The sequence below is a fragment of the Bos taurus genome, chromosome 24 (assembly GCF_002263795.3).
Source record: "Bos taurus isolate L1 Dominette 01449 registration number 42190680 breed Hereford chromosome 24, ARS-UCD2.0, whole genome shotgun sequence".
In the NCBI taxonomy this organism is placed as follows: domain Eukaryota; kingdom Metazoa; phylum Chordata; class Mammalia; order Artiodactyla; family Bovidae; genus Bos; species Bos taurus.
The window spans coordinates 52,493,877-52,512,662 of NC_037351.1; the positions used below are offsets into that span (position 1 = coordinate 52,493,877).

Consider the following 18,786-nt stretch of genomic DNA (forward strand, 5'->3'; position numbering starts at 1 on the left):
GAGTATTGAATAGAGTTTTCTGTGCTATTTACTAAATTCTTACATAGTTACCTCTTCTCTGTATTGTGATGGCTTCTCTGATGGCTCAATGGGTAAAGAATCCACCTGCAGTGCAGGAGACACAGGCAATGTGGGTTTAATAACCGAGTCAAGAAGATTCCCTGGAGGGGAAATGACAATCCACTCCAGTATTCTTGCCTGGGAAATCCCACGGACAGGGGAGCCTGACAGGCTACAGTCCAAAGGGTTGCCAAGAGTCAGACATGACTATGCTGCTAAGCACAGCTAGAGAAACTTATATATAGTAGTGTTTATATGTAAGTCCCAATCTCCCAATATATCCATCTCACATCACTTTTTTAAACCCTAGAAAGGGTTTTGAGGGACCAAGTCTGCAAGATTCACTAGCAAAGGTGTGTTATATTTGTAATTTCCTTTCAATTGCACATTTCAATCACAGTATAACTAGTATTATGGTAATTAAGACGTTAAATTAAATTAGTGTATCATGTACCTTGCTGAGAAAATAGTAATACATATAGCAGTGCACTAGAGTAGATAATTACTACGACAATAGGAATGTGTCCACAGCAAAGATAATGGCCATCTTTAGTACCCTATCACCACAGCCAGTTCTGGTGGGAAAGAGTCCATCACATTAACTAAATCCTAATGAAACTCTAGAATTACAGACACTAAGCTTTCTTGTCTTATACTCTGGGTTTTCTCAGTCATATCATCTCCACTTTATTTGCTTTATCAGCATAGCTTCCATAGCTGTATGGAATTCCCAGTGTCCTTTATGTAGGTCAACTGGATACAAATACTTGGTTATTCAGAATGTTTATTGTATTTTTTTTCAAGGTTTTTTTTTTTTTTTTAATTCTTTGTGGCAAGACACCACCATTCACTCAACTGTTTAACTACATTGGGCTGGGTGGGGGGCGGTGTGTATTATGTCCTACTGGTGCTGCTGCTAAGTCACTTCAGTCATGTCCAACTCTGTGTGACCCCACAGACAGCAGCCCACCAGGCTCCCCCATCCCTGGGATTCTCCAGGCAAGAACATTGGAGTGGGTTGCCATTTCCTTCTCCAATGCATGAAAGTGAAAAGTGAAAGGGAAGTTGCTCAGTCGTGTCTGACTCTTTGCGACCCCATGGACTGCAGCACACCAGGCTCCTCCGTCCATGGGATTTTCCAGGCAAGAGTACTGGAGTGGGGTGCCATCGCCTTCTGATTATGTCCTACAGTAGTTCCTATAAAGCAAACTAAGGGCTTAGGGAATTAAAGTTGTAAGCATTTTCAGTATTTGTCTGTAACTCTGAGAAAATAGAGCATGCAAGTTCACATCCCCACCCACTCACTTTTTATTTTTTTTTCTGTCTTTACAGTTCCGCCCTGGTTTTTAAATCACCCTTCCAACCTCTATGCCTATGAAAGCATGGATATTGAGTTTGAATGCACAGTCTCTGGGAAGCCTGTGCCCACTGTGAATTGGATGAAGAATGGAGATGTGGTCATTCCTAGTGATTATTTTCAGATAGTGGTAATTATCTTTTCTTCAAATTCGCTTTATAATCCCAGTCATCGTCTATTCTGTTTTCAGTTGCTTTTCTTTCCTGGGGACAAGATTCCCATTGGGAATTTTTATGATATGTGAAGAAAATTGTTCTAATAAAACAGATGAGTTTTTAGACTTAGAACTTTTGAGCTAAAAAAAATAAGAATAATCAAATAACCCATCCCCTTGTTTTACAGAGAAGATTTTAAACCAACAATGAAAAAATAGAAGGCTTAATACCAATAATTTCTAAATGTTTTCACTGGTGATTCTTGGAAGAAAAAAGTTTTGAACCTAGTACTAGACTGTATGAAGCCAAGAATCTCTTAGTTCTTTGACTTTTGCCCATAATAATAAAGCTTTAATAGAATGTGCCACTTATGAATATGGCAGCCTCACTTCGATCATACAGATGGCCACTCTGCTCCTTTGCTGCTCTTCCAAATAGGACCAGCTGGTCCTTTATGAGCGGTGCAAGAGGGCAGTAATATTGGTGCCGAGACAATATTGGTGCCGTGACAGTGGTGGAGAAGATATCAAGACCCAGGGTTTACATGTTTTGTCATTTAAGAGCATTGAGTTAAAGCCAAGAACAATGCTTCTTATAGTTCCTATATGGTTTAGTGTACTCTGTTCCTGTCCTGGGTGGAGATAATAGGGATAATTGCATTATATTCACAGAGCTGTTTGTGGTCCTGGTACACAGTGAATGACCCAAGCCTCTCATTATTATTATTATTGTGCTTGCTGCTGGCAGCAGAAAGCTTTTCTCATTTGAAAATACTCTTTGGAAACTCTCCTTTTGGCTGAGGTCAGCATCAGAGTATCTGAAGTCAGGTATATGAGTAAGACATATGAAGAGCACTTTTTAAATATCAAGGAACTTTGCAGCGAAAGATGGAGGGTTTTGGTCCATTTCTCATATGTTGGAGATGCAGATGTAACCCTGATAAAGAAGAGTGTCCTCTAGGCCAAGTCTCCCAGCAGAAGGCAATTCTAGTGTGAGTGCCCGCACGGAATTCAGGCACAAACTCTTTCCATGGCTTCATAAGGCCTCTAGCAGGTCGGTCACTGCTCCGTGATCAGCTGACTTTCAGAAGCTTTCATCATCTCCTGATCCATGCATTTTGTCACATTATAAGGGCTCTTAAGGAATACATCTGTAAAGAATATCTTTATTAGGCTTATCATCACTTACTATTTTTCATTTTTAGTTGCATTTAATTGGTTAGGAATAGAGTAAGAAAGGAAAATAAATTTAACTTTTGAATGCCACATCAGTCCATTAGTTCCTGTATATGCTATGCTATTTTCTCTATCAGTGAATTAAAAATGACCTGCCACAGGGCAACATGAAATGTGTTGTATACGCCTGAAATGTCTGCCACTCTCACAGAGAGGAAATTGTTGAGTGCCCTTAAGGACACATGATAAAAGGCAACATTTATTTTTCTCTACAGTTTGAATAATCTTTTCCCCAGCATGACCCATTATACCCAACCTATTGAAATGTTTCTTAAGGTAAAAAGGAAATGTGCACTATAAGCCCTTTTCACACTAAATTGTGCTTAAAAAATATTTCCCCAATAGCTCCAGATATCTGAGAGCCATTGTCTGTCACACGAGTTAACATTTAGTCCCAATAGTAACTTATATGAGAATTGTTAATTAGAAGTTAGTCAGCTTTATCTAAGAATTTTACATTAGCCAAGAATTGACTACAAGACACTAAAAACAATTAAGAATTCCCCTATGGTAATATTTATCTCTTAATGACTTCAGGGGAAGTGATTTAATACATCTCACTTACTGAACTAATTTTTACACTATCGGAGATAAACTGAGTTAGGGTAATGAGATGCTATTTCAGTTCATTTTATCATCCATCCTTGAAAACTATGGTGGCCCCAAATTTATATAAAACAGGAGTTAATGTTGCTCTATTTAATTTATGGATTACTGAACATGAAACATTTTGTGAAACATTTTGCCATATAACAAGAACAACACGGGTATAAAATATCCCCCATAACCTCCTCCAATTCCCTAAAAGGTCACACAATTTTAAAAGGATTTGCTGACATCTTTTTTTTTTTCAGTTAAAAACACTTCTAGAAAATGTCCAACCTAGATTTCTTGTCCTTTAGAAGCTGCAAAAATCAGTGTTTTTGTTTCCTTTTGATTTTTGTTTCTCTCCAGCAGCCACTGAACCTATTTGCTTCAGCACAAGGGAAAGAGAATGAGATTTCTTTGATACTAACCTCTGTTCCATACATAATAAAGCAATGTTCTGATTACTGCTCATTTAGAATTGGAGGGTGATGTACATCCTTGAGAGTATATTTTTCAGCACAGAACTGGGTGAAATTGCTACACGTGGATTCAGCAAAGGCTTGGGACTCTGTGACATTTTCCAGGTGGCTTAGGACAGATCTGTCAGGCTGTCTCTTGGCCTCCGTTCTGGCTTTTCTGGGAAGTGGGATTATAATTGGGTTGTGTTCATTTTGTCACTTGAAGTATTTTTGCTTTTTCAAATATTTTACCTGCATTTTATTCGCACTAGGGAGGAAGCAACCTGCGGATCCTTGGGGTGGTGAAGTCGGATGAGGGCTTTTATCAGTGCGTGGCTGAAAATGAAGCAGGAAACACCCAGACCAGTGCACAGCTCATTGTCCCTAAGCCTGGTAAGATGAGACGAACTTTGCTCTGGTTTTTGTAGTTACTGTTCTGTGTGGTTTATCTGTAAAAATCCGTATAGTTTTCCCTGTTCCCAAAGTAACTTGGAAATTAGAATTATTTAATCAAGGTGTGTATATGTGTATTGATGATATATTTGTGCTAGAAAATTATATCTATATCTATTGATATATATATAAATCCATCCAGTGAGATATGATTATTATGAACAATAGATACCTCTGGCTGTCAAGACAACAACTACTAAATCACTTCTTTCTTCTCTATTTTGCAGCTTGCCTTTCTTTCAGTGTTTCATAAAAATATAAAATCTCTATATATAACAGATCAGATCAGATCAGTCACTCAGTCGTGTCCGACTCTTTGCAAACCCATGAATCGCAGCACGCCAGGCCTCCCTGTCCATCACCAACTCCCGGAGCTTACTTAAACTCAACGTCCATCGAATTGGTGGTGCCATCCAACTATCTCATCCTATCATCCCCTTCTCCTCCTGCCTTCAATCTTTCCCAGCATCAGGGTGTTTTCATATGAGTCGGTTCTTCACATCAGGTGCCAAAGTACTGGAGTTTCAGCTTCAGCACCCAGTCCTTCCAATGAATATTCAGGACTTATTTCCTTTAGGATGGACTGGTTTGATCTCCTTGCTGTCCAAGAGACTCTCAAGAGTCTTCTCTAACACCACAGTTCAAAAGCATCAATTCTTTGCCATTCAGCTATCTTTATAGTCCTTTACAGACCTTTTCCAGTCCTGTGACCACTGCTGAGTTTTCCAAATTTGCTGGCATATTGAGTGCAGCACTTACACAGCATCATCTTTTAGGATTTGAAATAGCTCAACTGGAATTCCATCACCTCCACTAGCTGTTTGTACTGATGCTTCCTAAGGCCCACTTGACCTTGCATCCCGGATGTCTGGCTCTAGGTGAGTGATCACACCATCGTGATTATCTGGGTCACGAAGATCTTTTTTTGTACAGTTCTTCTGTGTATTCTTGCCACCTCTTCTTAATCTTCTGCTTCTGTTAGGTCCATACCATTTCTATTGTTTATTGTGCTCATCTTTGCATGAATTGTTCCCTTGGTATCTCTAATTTTCTTGAAGAGATCTCTAGTCTTTCCCATTCTATTATTTTCCTCTATTTCTTTGCACTGATCACCAAGGAAGGCTTTCTTATCTCTCCTTGCTATTCTTTGGAACTCTACATTCAGATGCTTATATCTTTCCTTTTCTCCTTTGCCTTTAGCTTCTCTTCTATTCTCAGCTATTTTTAAGGCCTCCTCAGACAACCATTTTGCCTTTTTGCATTTCTTTTTCTTGGGGAGAGCCTTGATCACTGCCTCCTGTACAATGTCATGAACCTCGGTCCATAGTTCTTCAGGCACTCTGTCTATCAGATCTAACCCTTGAATCTATTTGTCACTTCCACTGTTTAATGTTAAGGGATTTGATTTAGGTCTTACTTGAATGGTCTCGTGGTTTTCCCTACTTTCTTCAATTTAAATCTGAATTTGGCAATAAGGAGTTCATGATCTGAGCCACAGTCAGCTCCTGGCCTTGTTTTTGCTGACTGTATAGAGCTTCTCCATCTTTGGCTGCAAAGAACATAATCAGTCTGATTTTGGTGTTAACTGTCTGGTGATATCCATGTATAGAGTCTTCTCTTGTGTTGTTGGAAAAGGTGTTTGTTATGACTAGTGCATTCATTTGGCAAAACTATTAGCCTTTGCCCTGCTTCATTCTAAACTCCAAGGCCAAATTTACCTGTTACTCCAGGTATTTCCTGACTTCCTACTTTTGCATTCCAGTCCCCTATAATGAAAAGGACATCTTCTTTGGATATTAGTTCTAGAAGGTCTTATAAGTCTTCATAGAACCGTTCAACTTCAGCTTCTTCAGCGTTACTGGTTGGGGCATAGACTAGGATTACTGTGATATTGAATCGTTTGCCTTGGAAACGAACAGAGATCATTCTGTCGTTTTTGAGATTGCATCCAAGTACTGCATTTCAGACTCTTCTGTTGACCATGATGGCTTCCCATTTCTTCTAAGGGATTCTTGCCCACAGTAGTAGATATAATGGTCGTCTGAGTTAAAATCACCCTTTCCAGTCCATTTTAGTTCACTGATTCCAAAAACATTGATGTTCACTCTTTCCATCTCCTATTTGACCACTTACAATTTGTATTGATTCATGGACCTAAATTCCAGGTTCCTATGCAATATTGTTCTTTACAGCATTGGACTTTACTTCCATCACCAGTTGCATCCACAACTGGGCGTTGTTTTTGCTTTGACTCTGTCTCTTCTTTCTTTCTGGAGTTATTTCTCCACTGATATCCAGTAGCATATTGGGCACCTACCAACCTGGGGAATTCATCTTTCAGTGTCTTGTCTTTTTGACTTTTCAAACTGTTCATGGAGTTCTCAAGGCAAGAATACTGAAGTGGTTTGCCATTCCCTTCTCCAATGGACCACATTTTGTCAGAAGTCTCCACCATAAACTGTCTATCTTGGGTGGCCCTACACAGCATGGCTCACAGTTTCATTGCATTAGACAAGGCTGTGGTCCATGTGATAGTTTGGTTAGTTTTCTTTGATTGTGATTTTCATTCTGTCTGCCCTCTGATGGATAAAGATAAGAGGCTTATGGAAGCTTCCTGATGGAGAGACTGACTTGGGCAAACTGGGTCTTATTCTGATGGGTGGGGCCATGCTCAGTAAATCTTTAATCTAATTTTCTGTTGATGGGTAGGGCTATGTTCCCTCCCTGTTGTTTGACCTGAGTCCAAATTATGGTGGAGGTTGATGAAGATAATGGCGACCTCCTTCAAAAGGTCCCATGCACCCACTGCTACACTCAGTGCCCCCAACCCTGAAGCAGGCCACCACCCGGCTCATGCCTCTGCTGGAGACTCCTGGACACTCACGGGAAATCTAGGTCAGTCTCTTTTGGGGTCACTGCTCCTTTCTCCTGGGTCCTGGTGCCCACAGGGTTCTCTTTGTGCCCTCCAAGAGTCTGTTTCCCCAGTCCTGTGTAAGTTCTGGCAGTTCTGTGGTGGCTTATTGGTGACCTCCTCTAAGAGGGCTTATGCCACACCAAGGTCTGCTGTACCCAGAGCCCTTGCCCCTGCGGCAGGCCACTGCTGAGCTGTATCTCCACAGGAGACACCCAAACACAGTTTGGGCTCAGTCTCTGTGGGGTCTCTGGGTCCTGGTGCACACAAGGTTTGTTTGAGCCCTCCGGGTGTCTATAGCAGGAATGGGGTTTGATTCTAAATGTGATTTTGTCACTCCTACCATCTTCCTGGGCCTTCTCCTTTGCCCTTGGATGTGGGGTACCTTTTTTTGGTAAGATTCAACATTCTCCTACGCCAGCAAAGTGGGAAAATTCAGCAATGGCCACAGGACTGGAAAAGGTCATTTTCATTCCAATCCCAAAGAAAGGCAATGCCAAAGGTGCTCAAACTACCGCACAGTTGCACTCATCTCACACGCTAGCAAAGTAGTCCTCAAAGTTCTCCAAGCCAGGCTTCAGCAATACGTGAACCGTGAACTTCCAGATATTCAAACAAGATTTAGAAAAGGCAGAGGAACCAGAGATCAAATTGCTAACATCCATTGGCTCATTGAAAAAGCAAGAGAATTCCAGAAAAACATCTACTTCTACTTTATTGACTATGCCAAAGCCTTTGACTGTGAGGATCACAACAAACTATGGAAATTTCTTAAAGAGATGGGAATATCTGACCACCTGACCTGCCTCCTGAGAAATCTGTATGCAGGTCATGAAGAAACAGTTAGATCTGGACATGAAACAACAGACTGGTTCTAAATTGGGAAAGGAGTACGTCAAGGCTATATATTGTCACCCTGTTTATTTAACTTCTATGCAGAGTAGATCATGAGAAATGTGAGACTGGATGAAGCACAAGCTGGAATCAGATTGCTGGGAAAAGCATCAATAACCTCAGATATGCAGATTACACCATACTTATGGCAGAAAGCGAGGAAGAAATAAAGAGCCTCTTCATGAAAGTGAAAGAGGAGAGTGAAAAGGGTGGCTTAAAACTCAATATTCATAAAACTAAGATCATGACATCTGGTCCCATCACTTCATGGCAAATAGATGGGGAAACAATGGAAACAGTGAGAGACTTTATTTTTTTATTTTTTATTTTTTTTGAGTTCCAAAATCACTGCAGATGGTGACTGCAGCCATGAAATTAAAAGACACTTGCTTCTTGGAAGAAAAGTTATGACCAACCTAGATAGCATATTAAAAAGCAGAGACATTACTTTGCCAACAAAGATATGTCTAGTCAAAGCTATGGTTTTTTCAGTAGTCAAGTATGGATGTGAGTGTTGGGCTGTAAAGAAAGTTGAGCACTGAAGAATTGATGCTTTTGAACTGTGGTGTGGAAGAAGACTTTTGAGAGTCTATTGGACTGCAAGAAGATCCAACCAGTCCATCCTAAAGGAAATCAGTCCTGAATGTTCATTGGAAGGACTGATGCTGAAACTGAAGCTCCAATACTTTGGCCATCTAATGTGAAGAACTGACTCATTGGAAAAGACCCTGATGCTGGGAAAGATTGAAGGCGGGATGAGAAGGGGATGGCCGAGGATGAGATAACTGGATGGCATCACCGACTCAGTGGGCATGAGTTTGAGTAAACTCCAGGAGTTGGTGATGGACAGGGAAGCCTGGTGTGCTGCAGTCCATGGGGTTGCAAAGAATTGGACATGACTGAGCAACTGAACTGAACATTCTTCTCTGTCAATAGTTGTTCAGCAGCAAGTTATAATTTCAGAGTTCTCACAGGAGAAGAGGATTACAGTCCTGCTCTGCCGTCTCCTCTGCCATACTCATAAAGCTGTTGTTTGCAAGATCCCACAATCCTTCGTCTTGGTCTCCATGTACAGTGAGTCATATATATGTATACACACATGCTTATTTATAGTCTTAAATCAGTGGAACTTTGAAGAAAAATAGGAGAAGTAATCACTTGAAAGTAAAACATTTTCCTTTAAAAGAAAAAAAAAACAGGTTTTGATGAGTTGTCCTTTTTTCTATAATTTATTGTTTTTATTTTTTTGTTCTGTAATCTTTTAGAGGTTTAATATGGTGGTTTGTTCAAACTAGCATAAATCTATAATATACATGTCATGGAATATCCCCATAATGGTACAATTTCTGAGCTTCCCTGGTGGCTCACACAGTAAAAAGTCTGCTTTCTATGCAGGAGACCTGGGTTCGATCCCTGGGTCGGGAAGATCTCCTGCAAATGGAAGTGGCAATGCACTGCAGTATTCTTGCCTGGAAAATCCTACGTACAGAGGAGTGTGGTGAGCCCTTGTCCATGGGGTCGCAAAGAGTTGGACATGAATGAGCAATTAACATGTCATCACATTGTCGGTACAATTTCTACCAGGAAGAAAGCAAAAACACATAAAACAAACACACAAAAAGCTAACTGATCAGCTGCCCTGAAATGTGGTAACACTACGGAAGGTCAAAAGCATTACTGCTCTCTTTCCACTATTTCCTTTTTTTGATGAGGGATTGAACAATTATTGTATAGATCCAAATACTTTAAAATATTAATACCTCCTTATGAAAAGTTCATGCCATCTATTGATTATTTAACTTTTTGGAGCAGTTTCCTTCTTAACTCAATCTTGTCCTACTCTTTTCCTGCAGTAAGTTTATTCAGTTCAGTTCAGTTCAGTCACTCAGTCGTATCCAACTCTTTGCGACCCCATGAATCGCAGCATGCCAGGCCTCCCTATCCATCACCAACTCCCAGAGTTCACTCAAACTCACGTCCATCGAGTTGGTGATGCTATCCAGCCATCTCATCCTCTGTTGTCTCCTTCTCCTCCTGCCCCCAATCCCTCCCAGCATCAGAGTCTTTTCCAATGAGTCAACTCTTCGCATGAGGTAGCCAAAGTACTGGAGTTTAAGTTTTAGCATCATTCCTTCCAAAGAACACCCAGGACTGACTTCCTTTAGAATGGACTGGTTGGATCTCCTTGCAGTCCAAGGGACTCTCAAGAGTCTTCTCCAACACCACAGTTCAAAAGCATCATTTCTTTGGTGCTCAGCTTTCTTCACAGTCCATCTCTTACATCCACACATGACCACAGGAAAAAGCATAGCCTTGACTAGACGGACCTTTGTTGGCAAAGTAACATCTCTGCTTTTGAATATGCTATCTAGGTTGGTCATAACTTTCCTTCCAAGGAGTAAGCGTCTTTTAATTTCATGGCTTCAGTCACCATCTGCAGTGATTTTGGAGCCAAAAAGAATAAAGTCTGACACTGTTTCCCCATCTATTTGCCATGAAGTGATGGGACCAGATGCCATGATCTTCGTTTTCTGAATGTTGAGCTTTAAGCCAGCTTTTTCACTCTCTTCTTTCACTTTTATCAAGAGGCTTTTGAGTTCCTCTTCACTTTCTGCCATAAGGGTGGTGTTATCTGCATATCTGAGGTGATTGATATTTCTCTGGGCAATCCTGATTCCAGCTTGTGCTTCTTCCAGCCCAGCGTTTCTCATAATGTACTCTGCATATAAGTTAAATAAGCAGGGTGACAATATGCAGCCTTGATGTACTCCTTGCTGCTGCTGCTGCTAAGTCGCTTCAGTCGTGTCCGACTCTGTGCAACCCCATAGACAGCAGCCCACCAGGCTCCCCCATCCCTGGGATTCTCCAGGCAAGAATACTGGAGTGGGTTGCCGTTTCCTTCTCCAGTGCATGAAAGTGAAAAGTGAAAATGAAGTTGCTCAGTTGTGTCTGACTCTTAGCGATCCCATGGACTGTAGCCCACGAGGCTCCTCCATCCATGGGATTTTCCAGGCGAGAGTACTGGAGTGGGGTGCCATTGCCTTCTCTGGACGTACTCCTTAGAAAGTAGTAATTTCTGTACAGCTACAGAAATACATGAGACATCGTCTTTCTTTGACTTCTATCTTTGTAACCTATCAAGGCCTGATGTTTGGTGCATCTAACCAATTATCCAAAGACTCTCAAATTGTCATCATAATGTTCACAACAATGACTTTCTCTGTTTTCTTCATTAAAACAAAGAAGCAGCCGTAGAACCACAGTCTCAGATGAGTAAAAGAATGAAAGGAACTACCTTGTAATTTAAAGGGACAATTAACTCTTGTTCAAGATCACCAGTTTCTCTGATGGACTGCGCATTCCCTTTTTATTGAATGTGCCCTATGTGTGAATGTAACTTCGTTGGTGTGACTAAGTGCATTCTCTTCTGCTGAAACGTTAATGGATGAGGTAGAGAAAAGGAACCTCTAAAATCAGTCTCTAATGTGAGCCATGGTTCACAAGCCCTGTGCTGTCTCATTAACAACAATATGGCAACATTTACACTAATACTGGTTGCTGCATAAGCCACAGAACAAGAGAATTCTGGTTAACATTGATTTTTCATCTAAGGCCATAAAGCTGAGGAAAATATGAGATAAACAGTCATATTTCTAAAGAGATATATGTGGTATACTCTCCTAGGACTTGTTGGCACTGGCCAAGTCTGGTCATCATCCCCTGTAAGCCATTCAGTGTGGAAGATTCTTTGATGTGTTGAAATTTGTCAACACATTGTCAGGGCTTCCCTGGTGGCTCAAACAGCAAAGAATCCACCTGCATTGTGGGAAACCTGGTTTCCATCCCTGGGTTGGGAAGATCCCCTGGAGGAGGGTATGGCAACCCACTCCAGTATTCTTGCCTAGAGACTCCCCATGGACAGAGGAGCCTGGCAGGCTACAGTCCATTGGGTCGCAAAGAGTCAGACACGACTGAGTGACTAAACACACAGGCATTGTCATGGCATTTTCTTTCCCCTACAAGTCAAGTTATGGAGACACCGAGAAAACTCCTCGAACAGAGTGCATTTGTGATTTGTGTGCGTGTATATGTTTTACTGGAAACTGCTTGCACAACTGGAAAACAGACATCTTATCTTGATTAAAAGTTGTCTGGAGGTGCCCACTGTAAGGTAAGGGAACTAGAGAAGGCAAGGTTTGGAGAAAGAATGAGACCGATACTCTATAGGAACAGATCACCTTTAATGAGGCGAAAAGGGGCAGCAGTCAGACCAGTGAGCTGCTGTGCTAAGTCAAGAAGAGGGTAGGTATATATAGAAAACATATATGCAGAAATACATTGTTTTGAAGGGGTTTGTTTTTCCTCAAGATTATTTTTGATTAGTTAGCTTCTAACGACAGGGGCAAGGAATTCCTGAGACCGGCCGGAGACTGGGGCCAGCTGGGAGCTGAACATAATCAATGTTCATGTACATTCCGTTCTTTGGGGGAGAAAATTCTTTATTCTGTACAGAACGGTGGGAAAGGCCCGGAAGGGAGTTTTCGCTCCAGGCCGTTTTGAGCCCTGTAGCTTTCCCTCACCCACAGCCCGCAGGAGAAAGGGAAAGTCAGCTGTGTTGAGTTCTGTTTCCACTTTGGGGAGGAACAAGGGTGTGAGCTGTACTTGTGAAGAAAAAGCAGGGCTGAAGACAGCTGAAGAAGCCTGCCCACGAGGTTCTGGCTGCAGAGGCTACAGCCACAGAAGATACTGGGGGTGGAGCGGACCTGGGAGCTGGGGCAGAAGGCCAGCCAGACCCCGCTGTGCCTGCTTTAGGAAGGGGTCTAGAGTGGAGGTTCCTCGGGTGGAAAGGCCTCAGAAGAACCCACATAGCTGCCCCCACAAACACACATGTGGATGCCTTCTACGACTATGGATTCTAAAGAGCACAGGTTGAGAAAAAGAGCCTCTGTCTCTACTTGAAGTCCATCCTCTCTTTCTACCCTAGAGAAGCCCTAAGTCCTGGGGGTGGGGGTGGCGGTGGGGGGCCAGGCAGACCCAATAGAATGAAAACCAAGTGACAGACAGTTCCATTGCCTCTTACCCATTTTTGGCCTCAGGCCAGCTCTAGGAGGAGGGAAGAAACTTGAAATGGAATGTTAGGTTAATGTCTTGATTTAGAGCTTACTTGATGGCATGTGTATGTGTTCCCTTTATTGTTACTGTTTTTAATATCTGAAAAGAAAGCTTTTAAAATATTTTAAGGTGCCTTCAGGACTCGAGGATTGACCCAAGTTGCTATCTAGGATAGAAAATATATCTGATAGAGTGTGTTTGAAAGTGGAGGATGGGAAAAAAATAAAGCTGTTTCCTCTTCTTTCTTGCTATTCCAATAGTTCAGCTTGTTCAATAAACCAATTCTAGGCACTGAACTTCACTTACACCAGTCAGCTCTGATTTCAACAGGTATCTCTTTGTTAATGGTCCCTTGTGTTCTGTTCAGGTCCTGATTCATTTGGGTCTATGAGACTACAAAAGGACAAGGCTCCCCTCGGCAGAAATGTCATTTACCTCCCGAGGAGGGCAAGCCTCAGGGAATCTTGATAGTTCATTCTTCTCCCTTTTAGATGGTAAAGTGTTGTCAGTGGCTGCGACACTGGCTTGGTGTTTATTGTATCTGGCATTGGATTAGAATGAAAGTAAAAGAAAATGAAGACCAAAATCTGAAAGCGTGACAGAACACCATTGTGACTGTCTTATACTCCCTCCTTGTAAATGATGGATTGCTTTTTCCTGGCTATTTAATCAGGTCTTCAAATCATGCCTCCAATTCCTCAGAGATGCAGTGTAGGCCGCGTGCACAGATGGTGGAGAGGCTAGCTATAAATATAAACTCAGCAATGAAGCTGACCATGGCGGAAGAACAGAGCCCTCTCTCTCGAAGTTCCGACAATAAACGGTCACCATATATTGTGAAGCACATCGTGGGCCTGCATTGACCAGCTGTTCAGCTTTGGTCTGTCCACATGCTTGCGGCTCAGAGATTCTCTGGGCAACCATAACAATCTGCTTCTCACTGAAGCGCACACAATGGCCTGTTCAAGAGGGCGCCCATGGTTGGTGGATATTTACATAAGCCTAATGAGGTTTCAGCCTCGTCTTTTATACAGAGTTTAGCTATTCCCTCTTTCACAATTAGTGACTTAGGAAACACCACCTACTAAATTAAATGGAGTTAATGATTTGTTTTTCTCTCCAGAAAATAAGTTTTGGAAAACTATTGAAATGTGTGTACTGTAACATGTGGAATATATGCATGGTTTCCTCAAGATAAAGATCAAGATGATCAATGCCATTTAAAAAAAGTCATTATACTAGAGGAAATGCGATCAGGAATCTTGTATATCTGACACTGTGACGCTGTACACACATTTCCAGACTGCTAACCATCTCTGCATACCTAACACAACCATGAGTGCACATACTCTTGTGCACCCACAGACAAAGATCTGCACACTTAAGAAGACTTTCCATATGCATGAGAAATACTTAGGTGTGTTATGTAAGTGGTGGTAAATTCAGGTTAAAATACTTCAGCTGGTTTGTATCACTTGCATTGCCTAGCCATCTCTTCTAAGAGCTAAGGAAATGTTTTTTTTTGTTGTTGTTATTTTGGTTTTAGTTTCTTGTTGTTATTTTACTTTTGTTTACTTATTACCTGGTGAGAGACATTAGTTAAGTCCTCTTTCCAAATGACGATTGACTGTAGCTCTTCAAGTCTACTACTCACTGAACAGCCCAGCCAAAAAGTGTCAAGAATCAATGTGTTAGGAGTCATAAGATACTTCAGTAGTCAGATTTGCAAACAGGTACACAATACTTTCGGATCTGGTTGACATAGCAGATGCTGATGAGTTAGTTACCCTTTAGTCATTCTCCAGTGAAATGGAGTGTGGGTAGAAAGTGAAAGTTGCTCAGTCATGTCCACCTCTTTGGGATCCATGGACTATACAGTTCATGGGATTCTCCAGGCCAGAATACTGGAGTGGGTAGCCTTTTCCTTCTCCAGGGGATCTTCCCAACCCAGGGATTGAACCCAGGTCTCCTGCATTGCAGACAAATTCTTTACCAGCTGAGCCATGAAGGAAGCCTGAGAATGATGGAGTGTGGGTAAGTAATAGTTAAATTAAGACTGTTTGGTTGCTGAAAGGAAAAGTAAGCTTATTTTCTGGTGCTGGTGATGCAGTATGGGATAGAGAGGATGATAGGAACAAAGATAAGATACATATAAAATATCAGTTATCTTGGAGTTAGTGATCTTGGTTCTAATTGTTAGGTAGCGTTCTGTTGAATTTTAAGCCAGTGGAAAAGCTGGATTAAAACTCAGCATTAGAAAAATGAAGATTGTGTCATCCAGTCCCATCACTTCATGGCAAATAGATGGGGGAAACAATGGAAACAGTGATAGACTTTATTTTCTTGGGCTCCAAAATCACTGCAGATGGTGACTGCAGCCATGAAATTAAAAGATGCTTGCTCCTTGGGAGAAAAGCTATTACAAACCTAGACAGCATTTTAAAAAGCAGAGACATTACATTGCCAACAAAAGTCCTTATAGTCAAAGCTATAGTTTTTCCAGTAGTCATGTATGGATGTGAGAGTTGGACTATAAAGAAAACTGAGTGCAGAAGAATTGATGCTTTTGAACTGTGGTGTTGGAAAAGACTCTTTGAGAGTCCCCTGGACTGCAAGGAGATCCAACCAGTTCATCCTAAAAGAAATCAATCCTCAATGTTCATAAGAAGAACTGATGCTGAAGCTGAAGCTCCAGTACTTTGGCCACCTGATGTGAAGAGCTGACTCATTTGAAAACACCCTGATTCTGGGAAAGATTGAAAGCAGGAGGAGAAGAGGACAACAGAAGACGAGATGGTTGGATGGCATCACCAACTCAATGGACATGAGTTTGAGCAAGCTCTGGGAGATAGTGAAGGACAAGGAAGCCTGGCGTGCTGCAGTCCATGGTGTCGCAAAGAGTCAGACACGACTGAGCGACTGAACAACAGCATTATGTTTCCTGGCCATAGTCTGCAATGAAAATAATTAGAAATACTTAACTGCTGGGCAGAGAAGATAAGGGCTAGAGAACTGGAAATACAGCTGTAATCAAGATATATATAGTCTGGAATATTTTAAATTTAATGGCAGAAATGGATGAATATATAACAAAGTAGCCATGGGGAGTAATAATGTATTCTCTATATTCTAGGCACAGAAAAGTAATATGTTCACAACCAAATAAACACTATTCTAAATATTTCCTAAATGTAGATTTGCTTGGGCAATGTACCAATTCATACTTTCCAAATAAGAAATATATATGGGACATGTATCTCGTATTTGTCTCATATCCCAAACACATTTGTTGATATTGAATATGTTCTAATGCTGGTTTTTTGTTTTTCCTCCAAGATTGGCAACATAGTAGTTTCCTACTGTAGGTCAGGAAATATATTGGTTAAGCATTTAGAAAAAAAAAAAAAAAATGTGAGCTATTTTCAATTCCTTGTCCTCCCCTGGAAAAGCTTTACTGTTTACAAATGATGTCAAATTGTAAACATTGTATTAAGGGGGCAGATCACATGTGGGCAAAAGTATTAGGTCTGGTCACGAACATTGAGGCATAAAATCAGAAGTCCTTTTGATGCCAAAAACTTGGTCTCCGTGCCCCTGTGCTGAGTCAAATCTTGGAGACAGAGTTTTCAGTGAAGTAGAAAAGAAGAGCTTTATTTCTTTGCTGGGCAAAGGGGGAAAACAGTAGGCTTGTGCCCCTCAAAAACCACGCTGCTAGGTGGGAAGATTTGGTAAGGAGTTTCATAGCAATAGTTCAAGGCTAGGGTTGCTAATAAGATTAGGGTGTGTGCAGTGCCTGTATTTTGACCTGTTTTCCAGTGATCTTTTGATGAGCTTCTCTGGTTCCTTTAATCAGGCCTCAGGTGGTCTTCTCTGTAGGAGGAATGCTTTCAGTTCAGTTCAGTTACTCAGTCATGTCCAACTCTTTGCGACCCCAGGGACTGCAGCACTGCAGGCCTCCCTGTCTATCACCAACTCCTGGAGTTTACTCAAACTCATGTCCATTGAGTCAGTGATGCCATCCAACCATCTTGTCCTCTGTCATCCCCCTCTCCTCCCACATTCAATCTTTCCCAGCATCGGAGTCTTTCAAATGAGTCAGTTCTTCTCATCAGGTGGCCAAAGTAATGCTTACATCTTCCATTTGTTGGGTTTTTCTTCCAAACAGAGCTTAAAGACATTGTTACATGAATCCCTTGAGGCAGAAGCATGATCCTACCCTAAGGTTGTACTATTGTTTCTTGGCTGTTCCTCCCTTATCCCTGCTTCCCTCTCTTCCCTGACTAGTACCTGTTAAAATCTGCCCTGTGGAGCTCAGGGACTATCACACAGGCTGGAGTCCATTCCGTACAAGAAATGGGGGACATAGAAAGGCCTCCATGCCCAGGAGCCCCACAGAGTCCTGCTGAGATTTGATTTGGATCTATTTTTGTGACTTTTCGCTATCAACATGAGAAGAAAACCTCGTTGTTGTTCAGTCATGTCCACCTCTTGGTGACACCATGGACTGCAGCATGCCAGGCTTCCTGGTCCTTCACTATGTCCCAGAGTTTGGTCAAATTCAAGTCCATTGAGTCGATGATGCCGTCCATCTGTCACCCGCTTTTCCTGCCCTCAATCTTTCCCAGCATCAGAGTCTTTTCCAATGTGTTGGAATTTCCCATCAGGTGGCCAAAGTATTGGAGCTTCAGTGTCAGCATCAGTCCTTCCAATGAATATTCAGGGTTGATTTCCTTAAGGATTGACTGGTTTGATCTCTTTGCTGTTCAAGGACTCTCAAGAGTCTTTTCCAGCACCACAATTCAAAAACATCAATTCTTCAACACCCAGCTTTCTCTATGGTCCAACTCTCACATCCATACATGACTACTGGAAAAACTGTAGCTTTAACTCTATGGACCTTTGCTGGCAAAGTGATGTCTCTACTTTAATATGCTGCCTATGTTTGCCATAGCTTTTTTCCTAAGGAGTAAGTGTCTTTTAATTTTGTGGCTGCAGTTACCGTCTGTAGTGATTTTGCATCCCAAGAAAATAAAATATTTTACTGCTTCCACGTTTTCCCCATATAGTTACCACGAAGTGATGGAACCAGATGAACACCTTGAAATCCCAAATATCCAGAGGAATATGTGGGCGCATACTCATATAGTTGTATATTAACTACAGCTTGTTAAAGTGTTTCTTACGATGTATGAACTCTTATATACTAACTTCAGTGGGATTGTGTGAAGCAATGAAAACTTATACAACTAGTCATAACACTTTTAAGATCTTTTAGAATTTAACTTGTCAGTGTAATAACACATAAGCAACTGTGTCAGAGAGATTATAACTAACTCTCAAATGAGGTACTTTTTAGTCGGATATTAGTCACTGGTGGTCAATTAAGTTGAATTTTTCTCTCTTGATATGAGAAGAGTAACTATGATTTAAATGCTCAGTGGTTGTCTGTGTGGGATCAAATTATTCCTGGAGTTCTGTAAATAATTTAGAAGATCCAATTCCATGTACCAGACTAATATATTGGTGGACCAAACTGAAAAATGAGTCATTAGACAGCTTCTCT

The 18,786-nt window shown here is 41.4% G+C and overlaps 1 protein-coding gene across 2 annotated transcripts in view; it reads left to right on the forward strand.

Annotated features, from left to right (window-relative positions):
• DCC (DCC netrin 1 receptor) overlaps positions 1 to 18,786 on the forward strand; it is a 1,296,534-nt gene that overhangs the window by 756,470 nt on the left and 521,278 nt on the right. For both annotated transcript variants that reach the window (XM_059881088.1, XM_059881089.1), the window contains exons 6-7: positions 1,393 to 1,547; positions 4,126 to 4,246. In XM_059881088.1, the coding sequence (XP_059737071.1) occupies positions 1,393 to 1,547; positions 4,126 to 4,246 (276 nt within the window). The remainder of the gene's footprint in view (positions 1 to 1,392; positions 1,548 to 4,125; positions 4,247 to 18,786) is intronic.